At 42.2% G+C, this 15,545-nt stretch overlaps 1 protein-coding gene across 3 annotated transcripts in view; it reads right to left on the bottom strand.

The window, feature by feature from the left end:
• Positions 1-15,545, bottom strand: part of grip1 (glutamate receptor interacting protein 1) — a 91,998-nt gene that overhangs the window by 31,656 nt on the left and 44,797 nt on the right. For all 3 annotated transcript variants that reach the window (XM_084050283.1, XM_084050281.1, XM_084050282.1), the window contains exons 2-4: positions 4,086-4,166; positions 2,128-2,263; positions 761-906 (exon numbers count right to left, since the gene is read on the bottom strand). In XM_084050283.1, coding sequence (XP_083906409.1) covers positions 761-906; positions 2,128-2,263; positions 4,086-4,166 — 363 coding nt within the window. The remainder of the gene's footprint in view (positions 1-760; positions 907-2,127; positions 2,264-4,085; positions 4,167-15,545) is intronic.

Genomic DNA, 15,545 nt, shown 5'->3' with positions numbered 1-15,545 from the left:
TATAACAACATCAAATACATGACAGCCACATTTACAATGTTAACCCATTCAATCCGGGAACGCATCTCTGTCATTTTTAGATTTATTTGGCTATTCAAAAATAGCAGATATACAAGCTCATAGCGCGATGAGCTATGAGCTTGTATATCTGCTATTTTTGAAAAATCGTGAACATTTGTGCAAATCTTCTGAATATATATATTTTTTAAAGCGAACATTTTTAACTCAAATCTTTGCTCCTGGGGGATTCTACAAAATGTCTTCTAAATCCTAACAGTTTTGTTGGGGGGAAAAACGTATGTTGCTATAATATCAGTGGTTCTCAAACTTTTTCATGTCAAGGACCCCCAAAATGATATGTCTTGGGCCGCGGACCCCCATCCCAAAATATTTTGTTTCAGAAGCTGAGATTTGAGTTAAAAATGTTCGCTTTAAAAAAAAACGATATATTCAAAGATTTGCACACATTTTCACAATCTTTCAAAAATAGCAGATCTACAAGCTCATCGGCCTCAAGTCTTACTGTGTTAATTGTATTGTTTTATTTTAATGTGAAGCGCATTGACTTAGCAACTGCATGAGCTTGTAGATCTGCTATTTTTGAATAGCCAAAGAAATCTAAAATGATACAGATGCGTTTCCTGGATTTAATGAGTTAATCTATAATTATAATTGTTGTCGACATCAATGACAGTGATACTGAGATATTAATAATAATAACAGTAGTGATACTACTAATAAGTAATAATACATTACTCACAGACAGGAGGGAGTTCATATTCCACCTCCAGTACGACCCTCTCTCCGATGTTCTTCAGCAGGCCGATGATCTCATCGTGTCTGAACTTGGTCAGGTTGATGCCGTTCACCGAGCGAATGTAATCTCCAACGCTCAGCTGGTCACTCCTGTCACCAGTATATGCATTTATTATGACCCAATTGCATTATAAGCAGTGGTGTAAATAAGTAACTAAGTGCATTTCCTCAAGTACTGTACTTAAGTACAAATTTGAGGTATTTTTCTACTTTACTGGAGTATTTCCGATTTTCTGTACTTTCACTTCTACTCCACTACATCTCAGAGTCAAATATTGTACTTTTACTCCACTACATTTATCTGAAAACTTTAGTTACTAGTTACTCTGTGGATTTTTATTATAATTACAAAACATACATTAACTCTTTACCTGCCATTGACGAGATTTCTCGTTTTTCTCCGCATGGCTCAGCCAGCCGTCGACGAGATTGACGAGATTTTTGAAAAAAAAAAAAAAAAAATTTTTTTTTTTTTTTTTTTTTTCATTTTTTTTTTTTTTTTATCACAAAGGAAGCAGGAGATAACGCGATGCGAAGATTTTCTGCTCCATTCACTTCAATGTTAAAAAATAAACGGAGACAAAATTCACAGTTTACCTATTTTTGCAATGTTATTCTCTGGCAGGGAAGGGGGGTAGATGTGTAAATACTCTGGCAGTTAAAGAGTTAACCACTTCAGCCCTATATACATTACAGACATCTGAAAATAGCAGATCTACAAGCTCACAATGCATTGTGATGCGACGCATTGTGAGCTCGTAGATCTGCTATTTTCAAAAGATTTTTAGACAATTGAAAACTTGAAATGGGACATTCTGCATAATGAGTACTTTTACTTTTGGTAATTTAAGTACATTGTTATGCAGATACTTTTGGACTTTTACTCAAGCACATTTTGAATTCCAGACTTTTACTTTTAACAGAGTATTTATATAATGCAGTATTGATACTTTTACTTAAGTAAAAAATATGTGAGTACTTTTCCCACCACTGATTATAAGCCCCATTGTTAATGTAACCAAATAGATCCGTAGGGGTCCATTTGGTTACTGTACATTTGGTTATATTTGTAAAGAAAACAAAGCCTGAGGATCTTTCTGTGTGCGTGCGGTGCATGTGTGCATGTGAATGTGCATGTGCATGTGAATGTGTGTGTGCGTGCATGCGTGTATGTGGGTGTGTGTGTGTGTGTGTGTGTGTGTGTGTGTGTGTGTGTGTGTGTGTGTGTGTGTGTGTGTGTGTGTGTGTGTGTGTGTGTGTGTGTGTGTGTGTGGACGCGCGCGTGCATGCGTGCACGCGTGTGTGTGTTACCTGGCCGCGATGCCTCCTTGTCGCAGGTTCGAGACCCGTGGTTTGCCGTCCTTGTCGACGCCCCCGGACACCGTCAGCCCGAGTGTTGTGCCCTCCTTCTTTATCAGCTCCACCAATGAGCAGCCTCGGAACTCATCTGCGTCACACAGAAGAAGAAACACATTTATCATTCTATCGTCCTTTCTTTCTTTCATTCTATCTTTTGCTCTATCTGTCTTTCATTCCAGTCGTGTGGAGGCTGGTGGAAGGGGAGGGGTGGATGGAGAGAATCAAGGAAAAGAGAGATAGAGAGGGTGAAGTCATCCGTTCTATTCTGTCTATCATCTATATTTCATTAACTGACTGAAAAATTTAACAGAGAGGGAGCGAGAGAGCGGGAAGAGAGAGTGAGAGAGGGCGAGAGAGATAAGAGCAAGATAAGAGAGAGAGAGGACAGAGGAAGAGTGAAGAGAGAGAGAGAGAGAAAGGAGAGAGAGGAGAGCTGTGTCAATGTTTGTTATCGTCTCTGTATAGCAAGGTGTGTGTGTTTGTTAATATGTGAGTGCGTGCGTGCGTGTGTGTGCGCTAGGGCTGTCACGATATACATTTCTTAATGCCTTTTGGGCTTCGTAATCAAAAATTGCACAGGGCAGATATGACAAATAACTTAAATATACAAAGAAATGATTGACATATTTTAATAATTCTACATGAAAAAAACGCAGAAATAGCTGATCTACAAGCTTACAACGCGTCACTTCGTGACGCGTTGTAAGCTTGTAGATCTGCCATTTCTGCGTTTTTTTATCCACAAGTTTCCTAAGGCAGGGGTTCCCAAAGTTGGGGTTGCGACACATTGACGGTGGGGTCGCGAAATTATTTTGGGTCATTAAAAATGTATCATTTTTTAATTCAACAGAATGGATGAAATACAATCTCAAAATGATTACGAAAAGTCCATTTTACCATTTTAATACATTACAAATGCACACCGAACGTGCAAGTTTACGTGCATGAATTACCTCCAGGGCTAGGTGGGGTCGCGAGTCAATGGCCGCATTATTTTGGGGTCGCGGGCTGAAATGTTTGGTAACCCATGTCCTAAGGCGTTATGGGCATCACTTCCTGTCGATTTGGTCAGGTATCAGGGATCAAACAAACAGGAAGTGATGCCCATAACGCCCTATAGGAAACTTGGTGGAAACGTGGATATATTTGAAAATGTGTAAACATTTTTCAACATGGAAACGATTATGCAAAAATAATTGCGATTAGACCATTTATGTAAGAATTGTGACAGGCCTAGTGTGCGTGTCTGTGTTTGTGTGTGTGTGTGTGTGTGTTTGGGTGCGTCCATGCAGGCGTGCATGTTCTTGAATTACTCTACTTGGACCAAATGTCCCCACAAGTAAAGCAGACTTTGAGAAACAGACATTGTAGAACCATTTTCCTCACAAGAGAAATGGCTGTTTTATCCTATATTAAAATTGTCTACTGGTGGGTGGGTCGGTCATACTATATGGGGTCAAATGCACATATAGCCCCCGTCAAATGCACACATACTGTATGGAGGTCAGCATGCACTGATCACTGCCATACACAACATCAACCAAATGCACACATACAGTATATGGAGTAGGATTTTCAACATGCACTGATGTGTCACACACAACATTAACCAAATGCACAGAAACCGTGTGTCGGGGGCCCGTCCGGGGTCCCCCAAGGGCCGCGGTCCACGGTCAATTACACATTATATGCAAGATCAACATGCACTGATGTCATAGACAACATAAACGTGTCAAATGCGTGTCAACTTAGATGTGTAGGACTGTGTAGCAGTAACCCAAACTTTAGATGTGAGGGCCGGCTGGGCCGCGTAGTGATTATACAAAGACTTGTGCTGGTGTCACACACTGGGAAATAGGATGCGTGCACGTGTGTTCACATGTGTGTGCGTGTGTATGTTTTTTTAGTACCAGGTATAGACTGCCTTCTGATTGCAAGGGCTCCATCTGCTGATCTGGAGACAGCAGAGTGTTTACTGTATGGACCCTCATCTGGAAATACACAATCAATCGATTATTATCAATACAGATATTTATACACACACACACACACTTTATTAGTATTATTATAATTATTATATGAATATTGTTAGTTATCATCAAGCAGTTTAGTGTAACTTTGGCTAATGATTGGATCATTTATTTCTGCTGGACATAGCAGGCTTGCTAATCTAAGACTCATCAGGAAACATAAGTTGATGTTATTATCATAATTGTAGAAAGAAATCCAGAAATATTACATTTAAATGCGCACGTGTGAGCGCACACGCACGCACGTGGGCCCACGCGCACACGCACACGCACACACACACACACACACACACACACACACACACACACACACACACACACACACATATTATTGGATTGTTTGAAATCAGTAATGCATTAAACAAAACAAAATAAAAATGTAAATATCAAAGCTCAAGAATCATATTTAACCATTTTAATTTTTTACAAACACAAGACAAAAAGTAATATGCAAGTCGACAGACACCACACCAAACAATCCCTAACAGAAGTGGTTCTCAAACCTTTCATGTCAAGGACCCGCAAATTAATATGGTTTATTATGACAAGCTCACAATGCATCGCGACGCATTGTGAGCTTGTAGATCGGCTATTTTCAATCGGCTAGGGCTGAATTATTAGCATATTAGAATAATCAAAATCTACAAAGTAACTAGTAACTACAGTTTTCAAATAATTGTAGTGGAGTAAAAGTACAATATTTGCCTCTGAGATGTAGTGGAGTAGAAGTAAAAGTACTGGAAATTGGAAATACTCAAGTAAAGTACAAATACCTCAAAATTGTACTTAAGCACTAGTACTTAAGTAAATGTACTTAGTTACTTTCCAGACACTGCCACCACTGGACAAAACAAAAGGGCTGCAGTGTGTGTGTTTCTACATAAATCAAGGTGGGTGCAATACCGTGTTTCCCTGACTTGGAGTCTTTTTTTTCACTGACAGTAAGCTGTTTTATTCCCCTCGTGAATCAAGTTCGTTCGTAGTGGTTTGCTGTTTCCATTCCTCCGCCAGCCAAACGTTGAGTGAGGCACGACGACAACTCATTGAGCAAATAATTAGGACTGAAGGTGAGAGAAACCCAACTCCCTGCTTATCGTCCTCAGGGATTATTCTAACCCATTTAGACCAGGGTCATTTTCAGATTCCTTCGGCTATTTTTTTTTATGTTTTAAAGCGAACATTTTTTAACTCCGATCTGTGCTTCTTCTAGGGGTCCCTGGAACAACATGTTTTGAGATGGGGGGTCCGCGGCCAAATACATATCATTTTGGGTGGTCCTTGCCATGGAAAAGTTGGAGCACCACTGATATAGCAACATACTGTACTGTTAGGATTTATAAAACATTTTTAGATTATGTATTTGGCCGCGGACCCCCATCTCAAAATGTCTTATTCAAGCAAGGGACCCCCCAGAAGCAAAGATTTGAGTTACAAATGTTCGCTTTAAAAAATATATATACATTCAAAGATTTGCACACATTTTCAAGAGTTTTCAAAAGATATCTAATCTAAAAAAAAATGACACTAATGCGTTCCCCGGTCTTAATGGGTTAAACAAAAGGACATTCAACGCCATGATCGTCCCCCCCACCCCCCCAAAAAACAAACAGCTGATTAAATGCTCGACCAGAGAAGAGAAGAAGACTCTGGGATCATTATTAATGGATGGAGTATATCATGCAGTCACTCTTGCTTGATACACAGACAACTGAAACTCTCTCAGAGCTGTTGGTGAGGAGATCAAAGACACGGAGCAGGGAGCCAGTGGAGCGACTGAGAGAGGTTGCCAGGACGCAACAGATTGGCACCGGTGTTGCCATGTCTGGCCCGCTTATTTATAAGCGACTTTGGGCTTGTCTGTTTCTGTTACGTTGCTTGTAAATATTGGTGGTTGTTGCGTTTTTTTTGGGGGCTTGTTTCTTAAAGTGTAGTTGCTTATTTGGGCTTCCGACCCTCTAATGTTGTTTTTAAAAACAGTCCCTCTAAAACATTTTCACGTCAATGACCCCCAAACTAATATGTATATTGTATAAACAATTGCAAATGTAAGTAGTGTTGATTTCGTCGACTAAAACTAAACGAAAAAAATAAATAAAATCGTTTCCTCAGTGAAAAACCTTTTTTCACTGAGGAAAACGAAATAAAAACTAAGCTACGATGACTAAAACTAAGACTAAATATAGTGACAATTTCAACAAATAAAAACTAGACTAAAATGTTAGTGAGGGACTAGTGGAGAAGAGATCCAGTAGGACTAAAAGACAAGTCATTTTATGTTTTGGTTGCGCTCGGGTGTTGCGCTCTGAAAATAGCTAATAGCAGATCAGCATGCAACCAAGTGTAAAATCAGCCATCACAACGCCAACAAGGCACCGCCAAAATACATTTTAGTCGACTAATTCAACTGTAGATTTAGTCGACTATAATCGTATGATATTTAGTTGACTAAAACTACACAAAAACTAAACAAGTAAGACGCGCGAACGCTGGAAGCGAACGCAGCTCGAAAATAACAATAAGTAGAATAGAAAGGAATGAGCAATTACTTGCCATCCGGCCTGAAATATGCACAAATGACATGGAATTCTTAGATATCCCAATAGATGAACTCGTGTAGATGCTTGTAGATGTGTTATTTTTGACTGTCGCTGCTATATTTTTCTCAGAGGAGTGTAATTAGTCACCCAGGGGCACAGGCGAATTTCAGCCACACTGTAGTGCATGCAGGCAATGAGAGCGTGACTCACATGGGGGCAGCCAATGAGAGCGTGAGTGACATGGGGGCGCGGCTGCACACATACTGCACACAGACAGACACACAAGCCGAGCCGAGTTTCATAGTATGCTCCACTTGGTCGGAGGCGCGGCTTCCTTCCGCGTTCGCAAACATTTCAGAAGACTAAAAAATGTATTCAAAAGAATTTGCTGTCAAAATCAACACTGCTCTCCAGTACCGACAGCGCTCCTTGACTGAGAAGACAGCGGTCACCACCTCTTGGTCTCAGAACCTTCCGGGAAGAGGCACCATGTCTATCAAGACCACGTCCTCATGCCACAGAAACAAGAGACTCTGACTGCACCCCCACCCACTGATCAGTCTCTGCATGGGATTAGGATTAGGAATACCACCCCGATCCCCTACAACAAGACCCCACCCTTCTGGCTCAGGACCATTCATTCAACCTGCCTGAATAAATAAAGGTGAAATGAAAATGTTCACATACTGTACAAGGGAATATATGTAGGCTATACACGAATCCACGGCGCGCTGCCCTGCGCGCCGCCATTGCTGCGGTCTTACGTCCGCGTAGCGTTCAGACCGCAGCAATGGCTGCGCGCAGGGCAGCGCGCCGTGGATTCGTGTATATGCTGCTACTTTAAGGTATGTGTAATGTATATGTAGTGAAGACTGACTCAAGACACCAACAGGTTTTTTTCTCCCTGAGGCAGTTGAAGCTGCCCTATGTAACTTCTTAAAGGTACAGTTCACAAAAAAAAAAGGGGTGAACTGTATTCATGGATATTTTTTTTGTTTTTGTCACATTCCTAAGCCAATAATTTGATGACCGGCAGCGGTTCCGGTAAGAGACACAAAGGAGACTATTTGTGTCTCGTACCGGAACCGCTGCCGGTCATCAAATCTCCATGGGGTGACTAATCGATAGGAAAAGAAAAAGAGTAATTTTGGGGGTGAACTATCCCTTTAATAACTATAGAATAAACTTTGTCCCAAACAAGTTAAATTTGTAAGCAACAAAATCACACCCTTCCCCAACTTTGAATACGTTACGTCAAACACGTAAAGAGATGATTCCCTATTCATCGATTGTCCCCAAAAACAGATTATTTTTTCAATTAAAATCCATTATTGAAAATATTTTTTTATATCGATTAAATCGATTAGTTTGATTAGCGGTTGCACCGCTATAAAAAGAGGCAGAGAGAATGAAATAGATACAAGCAAGGTATTTGAAGGATGAAAGGACGCAGAGAGAGGGAGACGGGAGTGAGCGGACGTGAACAGAGTGACTGAGAGACGGATGATAATAAATATACATCAAGTGTGCGGCTAGGTCTGGCACAACGCTGCATTTGCCGCTCAGCCAATCAAAATATCATGCAACTATTTCACCAACAACATGGCTGTCAGGCGACACTTTCATCAAGATAAAGCATTTATAGAGCACCGACGTCACTGCCAGTAGAGGGTGCTTTCCGCAGGTTCGTGGCTTTACTTTTTGTATTGATATCCTCATTGGGGAATCTTAGATCGCTTCATATAAGAACTGTGTTCCAAAAATAAACACACCACCCTGGCGTTTTTACTCATATGGATTTAAGTATCGACTGAAGGTGTAAATGTACACATTTACCCAAAGAGTAAAACAATATAAACACTAAACACTACATTTCCCATGAACGCGGCTGCTGTGGGGACAGTGATTTCAGACCCGGAAGTAGTAGTTCTTAAGACTTTTAAGGCAGAATTAATTCCATTTTCGCCAGAAACAGGCTGTATCAAATATGAATGAACATCATAAAGGATGCAGAGCCACCCCCCTGACAAAAACGGCAGGGTGGTGTGTTTATGTTTGGAACACAGTTCTTATATGACGTGATCTAAGATTCATTTTATTTTGGATAAAAGCGTCTGCTAAATGACTGTAATGTAATGTAATTCCCAAATGGGGATTTCAACACAAAAAATAAAGCCACAAAGCCAGACTTCGGTGCTCTATTGCAGTGGTTTTCAACCTTTTTCATGCCAGGGACCCCTAAATTGATATACATTTGGCCACGGACCCCCATCTGAAAAGATTGTGCCAGGGACCCCCCAGAAGCAAAGATTTTAGTTAAAAATGTTCGCTTTAAAAAATATACATATATTCAAGGCTATGCGCACATTTTCAAGATTTTTCAAAAATAGCAGATCTACAAGCTCATAGCGCGGCACTCGGTGCCGCGCTATGAGCTTGTATATCTGCTATTTTTTAAATAGCCAAAGCTAAGTGGTTAAAATGATTGTGACGCTATGTTAACTCATTTAGCTGGGGACCCTCTGGTACCCCCCCAAGGACCACTGGTGGTCCCCGGACCACTGGTTTTGGCGGTGCGACTGCTCCTGTGATACCACAGATTATCTGCGCAAGCAGCGTGACACAGAATCACCACCAACCCCCTCCAAGCAGAGCCTGAGATACAGTTAATTACATGAACATAACATTGACCCCTTCAAGGTAATCCACAGAACTCACACATTTAACACAGTGAAGAAGAACTAAATGCCACAGGGAGGGGGCTGGGGAGGTGGGGGGCTGCAGGAAGGGTGCCGTGACCTATGTGACCTATGCAGACTAGAGCATTGGTTCTCAAAGTGGGGTTCGGGGACCCCTAGGGGACCTTGAGGGGGCTCCAGGGGGTCGCCAGCAAAATGTGTGAATATAGCGTCACAATCATTTTAACTTTTTATACTTTGGGCTATTCAAAAATAGCAGATATACAAGCTCATAGCGCGGCACCGAGTGCCGCGCTATGAGCTTGTAGATCTGCTATTTTTGAAAAATCTTGAAGATTTGTGCAAATCCTTTCATATATTTCTTTTAAAGCGTAACATTTTAACACAAATCTTTGCTTCTGGGAGTCCCTGGCACAACACATTTTCAGATGGGGGTCCGCGGCCAAATATATATCAATTTGGGGGTCCCTGGCATGAAGAAGTTTGAGAACCACTGGACTAGAGCATGTAGTATGAAGAGTGAACGGTGTGCTTAAAAAGACCACTCTAGAATGAACCATTAGGGTGGAGGGTGTATGTATGTGTTAGCTTGTTAGCGAATGAAACTGAAGGGCGATCGAGCTTGGCTGAGCATAGGGTGTGAACCTCCTGACTGCCGGGTGACTGCCTGCTCAATTTATTCCTCCTTCTCAGTTTTTTTTTCTAAGATGAAGTTTTGTTTTATTTTTATGCCTTTATTGACAGGACAAGCTGACAGGAAAGAGAGAGATGAGGAGTGACATGCAGCAAAGGCCGTCGGGATCGGGACTCGAACCCGCGACACGCTGTCAGGCTACACTGAGCCTAGGTGCCTGGACCTCTACGCCAGCGGATAATCGAACCTGGGACCTTCTACTTCCCAGGCGGGCTCTCTCTACCCATTCAGCTATGGCAGTGTTTCCCCTATATGCATTAAGCAGTGTGAGTACTTCCTCCACCACTGTCTTTTTAGCGGCGCTAGCCGCTCTACACCTTTAGGTATAGAGCGGATCCTGCTCTATACCTGACTTTGTCCGTGTTCACCGTCAACGTTCTGATTGGTCCGACCCGTCAACGTTCTGATTGGTCAGACCCGTCAACGTTCTGATTGGTCAGACCCGTCAACAAAGTGATTGGTCAAGCTTCACGTGACACATGGCTATAAACACATTATAAACACATATCGATGACAAAATGTATCAAAGGCGCCGCTACCTTCACACAGGGTGTGATTTTTTGTTATGTATGACAGTTTGTCTATACTACTTGGTCTAATAAAAGTATATTTTCCTAAATCTGGAGACAAAATGTAAACTATACAGATATTTTCCTGCTCATTACTGTGCACATGTACTATGTCTTCGTGTTTTAGCACAAATATGTATTTTGAGAACCCAAAAAAGGTGCGCACGCCACGCATCCTCCCCCACACCTTCAGCTTCTGGCTAGGGGAAACACTGTATGGCCACCCATAGCAACGACATATAAAATGGTAAATGGTGCATTTACATAGCGCTTTTATCCAAAGTGCTTTACATAGATTGTGCATTACATTCACCCATTCACACACCGATGGCGGAGGAAGCCATGCAAGGCACCAACCTGCTCATCGGGAGCTATTAGGGGTTCAGCGTCTTGCTCAAGGACACTTCTACACTAACTCTGGGGGAGCCCGGGATCGAACTGCGAACCTCTCTGTTCCCATCCGGACGCCCTATACCGGCCACTCTACCCCTGAGCCACTGTGCCACCTGAGCCACTATATGCCGCCCCCATGCCATATATATATATATATATGAGTACACCGTACGGTGCTATTGCCTCACAGAGATAAGGACCTGGGATTCAAACCAGGGACTTTTCTTTCTGTGTGGAGTTTGCATGTTCTCTCCATGTTCATCATGTGGGTTTCCCCTCGAAAAGGCACATACTCCTCACAGTGCATTTGAGCAAGGCACTGGCCTTATAAAGAGCTGGAGCTGGTCCCCCCCGGGCATTGAACAGTGGTTGCCAGCTGCTCCTAAATGTAGAAGATGAATCCACCCCCACATGGAACAATTACAGCAGAACTAACCGTACAATACTGTAGTGCGCTGGTTCTCAACCACTGGTCCGGGGACCACCAGTGGTCCTTGGGGGTGTTGGGGGGGTACCAGGGGGTCCCCAGCTAAATTAGTTTACATAGCATCACAATATTTTTTTCAAAAATAGCAGATATACAAGCTCATAGTGTGGCACCGAGTGCCGCACTCTGAGCTTGTAGATCTGCTATTTTTGAAAAATCTTGAAAATGTGTGCAAATCTTTGAATATATGTATTTTTTCAAGCGAACATTTTTAACTCAAATCTTTGCTTCTTGGGGTCCCTGGCACAAAACCTTTTCAGATGGGGGTCCGTGGCCGAATGTATATCAATTTAGGGGTCCTTGGCATGAAAAAAGTTGAAAACCACTGCTGTAGTGTATCACACCACACCATAATGATAATATACCTGATCATGTCATAGATATAACTTTATATTCCATTACATTATATTATATTCCAATAGTGTGTACAGTAACCGCTCTGAAAATAGAACCACACATTCTCTCTAAACACAGTGTGAACACACATACACACACACACACACACCATAACTAACAGAAGATGAAAGCTAAGCCCCCACACACTCCCCTCCCCCTCCAAATGTAGGGCAGCTATCACACTCACTCACACACACACACACACACACACACACACACACACACACACACACACACACACACACACACACACACACACACACACACACACACACACACACACACACACACACACACACACACACACACACACACACACACACATCTATACCCACATGCAGTCAAGAGACTCTAATTTGTACCTTCTGGTTTCAAACGGAGAGGAGAGGAGCTGTCAGGGAAATCCATCTCCAGAGTTGTAATGGTTAAAGGGTAGGGTACGTGACATTCTTTGGTTAAAACAGGTGCCTTTGTTAAAAGGTTAAAGCTCTATATTCTGATAGTAATCATTGCTATAGAGTGTGTGTTCAGTAACAGGAGTCTCCCCGTCTCTCCAGCTCTTTAATAAACAGAAACCACATGTTCAGGTAGGTGACCAAATTTCAACCAATCAGGAAAGAGAAGAGTACCCATTGATCAGCTTCATTTTTATAGTGTTCCAGTTCCAATTGTGTCAGCTTATTTCTTTGTGTCATCACTTCCGATTCCACTTGTTTAATCTGTATCCTGTCTGAGTTCTCTTGCTTAGATAAAACTGGTATCCCGACCTGAAAACGCATTTTCTGTTTAATAAGGAGCTGGAGAGACATGGAGACTCCTGCTACTGAACAAACACTCTATAGCAATGATTACTATCAGAATATAGAGCTATTTAACACTTATTTCAACCAAAGAAAAAATCACATACCCTACCTTTAACTTACTGTTAGAAGTGTTACAGTCAAGCACTGTTATTAAAGTCTACTACTACAGAATTACAGTACAGCAGTGGTTCTCAACCTTTTCAGGCCGCGACCCCCAAAATAATCATATTTGGGACCCCCCACCCTGACAAGCAATTGTAGGAGTAGAGGCATTACATTTCCGGTTCCACAGATACAGTGCCTTGCGAAAGTATTCATCCCCCCTTCACTTACAGCCTTATTAAAAACAAAATTTATAATAATTGTTTTACTCAATATTCTCCACACTATACCCCATAATGACAAAATAAAAAAAGAGGTTTCTGCAAATGTATATAAAAAAATGTAAAAGTCAAAATCACATGTGCATAAGTATTGCTATGACACTCAGAGTTGAGCTGAGGTGCATCCTGTTTCCACTGATCATCCTTGAGATGTTTCTATAACTTGATTGGATTTGACAGAAAATAAGTAATTTGGGTGAACTACTGCATTAAGGCCTGAGGTTCCCATTCAAAATGTCTTCTAAATCCCAACCGTTTTATGTTGCTATATCAGTGGTTCTCGAACTTTTTCATAATTGTCAAGGACCCCCAAAATGATATGTAGTTGGCCGCGGACCCCCCCCATCTCAAAATATTTTGTTCCAGGGACCCCTCCAAGAAGCAAAGATTGGAGTAAAAAATGTTCGCTTTAAAAAATACATATATTCAAAGGTTCTCACAATTATTCCAAAATAGCAGATCTACAAGCTCGTAGCGCGGCACATTGCAGATCTGCTATTTTTGAATAGCCAAAGTGTAAAATAATGTGTATAATAATATAATGTCTTAATGGGTTAAACCCCAGCATCCGTACTCTCAGAAAAAAATCACAGAAAATATATTGACATTAAGCTAAGATTTATCTTCAGCGAAGATATTTGATGCAGAGCGAAAACAGAAAAGACACTAGCATAGACCTGAGTGAATCTGTTCACGCTGACTCAGTTTGTACATTTGTATGGTTGTATTTCCCATGGTAGCTTTTTTAACAGATTTTGTTTATTGCAGTGGTTCTCAAAGTGGGGTCCGGGAACCCCTAGTGGTCATTGGAAGGGGTTTCAGGGGTTCCCCTAGCCCTGGTCCAGAGCGTTAGTAAGTTCTCTCTAACGCAGGGTTTCTCAAAGTGGGTGCCCTGGCACCCTAGGGTGCCGTGATGCAAGTCCAGGGGTGCCACAGGATACTTTGATAATATCTGGAATTCATCAATATCACTTCAGTTTAACCACTTAAGACCCTCTATACTTAGTACTTGCACTGTACTTGGTGTGTTCTTTTTCCACACCAAATCTCTTCGCCAACAATAGCCGATCCACAAGCTCACAACGTGTCGCGCTGCGACACGTTGTGAGCTTGTAGATCTGCTATTGTTGCCGAATGTTCCCCCCCAGAATGGGGATACTGGGGTTCAAGTGGTTAACCGTCAAGTATAAAGTTATTTTCAATCTGTCATAATGGAAACAGATATTACAAAGTAACAACAATGTGAAAATGATGGGGTGCCATGGATGAAGACATTATTTACAGGGGTGCCCTGAGACAAAAATGTTTGAGAACCCCTGCTCTCTAACGCACTGCCAGGCGCTCGGCTCTGCTCATAGACAAAGAATTCCACTGCCCTGCGAGGGCTCCAACTGTAGTAAAAATCACACCCTGTGTGAAGGAAGCGGTGCCTTTGGGGCGGGCCTTAACTCATTTCAGTTCGTCCCTATTGGTGGTCTGAGTCCACTTACCAAATTTGTACTTGGGAGCATGCTGCAAACTGGAATGATGGCTGTTTAAAGCCCAGCCAATGGGCAGACAGAGGGGGCGGGGCTTAAGTAATGACAGTTAGTCCCTATTGCTGGCTTTAGTCCATGTACAAAATTTGTACTCCATAGCATGCTGCGAACTTGAGTTATGGCTGTTTGAAGGCCAGCCAATGGGAAGACAGAGGGGGCGGGGCTTCAGCAATTCATGCTGGGCCCTATTGGTGGTCTAAGTCCACATACCAAATGTGGACTTGGTGGCATGCTGCAAACTGGAGTTATAGCTGTTTAAAATCCCGTGCTCATCCCGTGCTCATACGGGCGCGGGGGGTCCCTGGACCCCTCTTTGATAACTTCATCAATTCATGCTCGTGCCTATTGGTGGTCTAAGTCCACATACCAAATGTGGATTTGGTGGCATGCTGCAAACTGGAGTTATAGCTGTTTAAAATCCTGTGCTCATCCCGTGCTCATACGGGCGCTGGGGGTCCCTGGACCCCTTTTTGATAACGTCATCAATTCATGCTCGTCCCTATTGGTGGTCTAAGTCCACATACCAAATTTGGACTTGGTGGCATGCTGCAAACTGAAGTTATAGCTGTTTGCTTCTTTGCCGTGCTCATCCCGTGCTGAAACCGCCGGCCGGACGGACGGACGGACGGACATACAAAAGTCAAAAGCCACGTATAGAGCGGTTGGCACCGCTAAAAATAAACAAAACTACATCACTATCCACCGAAAACAAAGGCTGTTTTGTGTTGTTGAAAGTCTATTCTCCATCCGGTCAATACAATTTACCATTGACCAGATCTGTCGAGGGTGCAGTGGAATAATTAAAATAATTTCCATTTGGCGGACATATTTTATTTTCTGC

The sequence above is a fragment of the Gymnoscopelus microlampas genome (assembly GCF_963454915.1).
Source record: "Gymnoscopelus microlampas genome assembly, chromosome: 23".
Lineage (NCBI taxonomy): Eukaryota > Metazoa > Chordata > Actinopteri > Myctophiformes > Myctophidae > Gymnoscopelus > Gymnoscopelus microlampas.
This window is presented reverse-complemented; position numbering and strand designations above follow the sequence as displayed.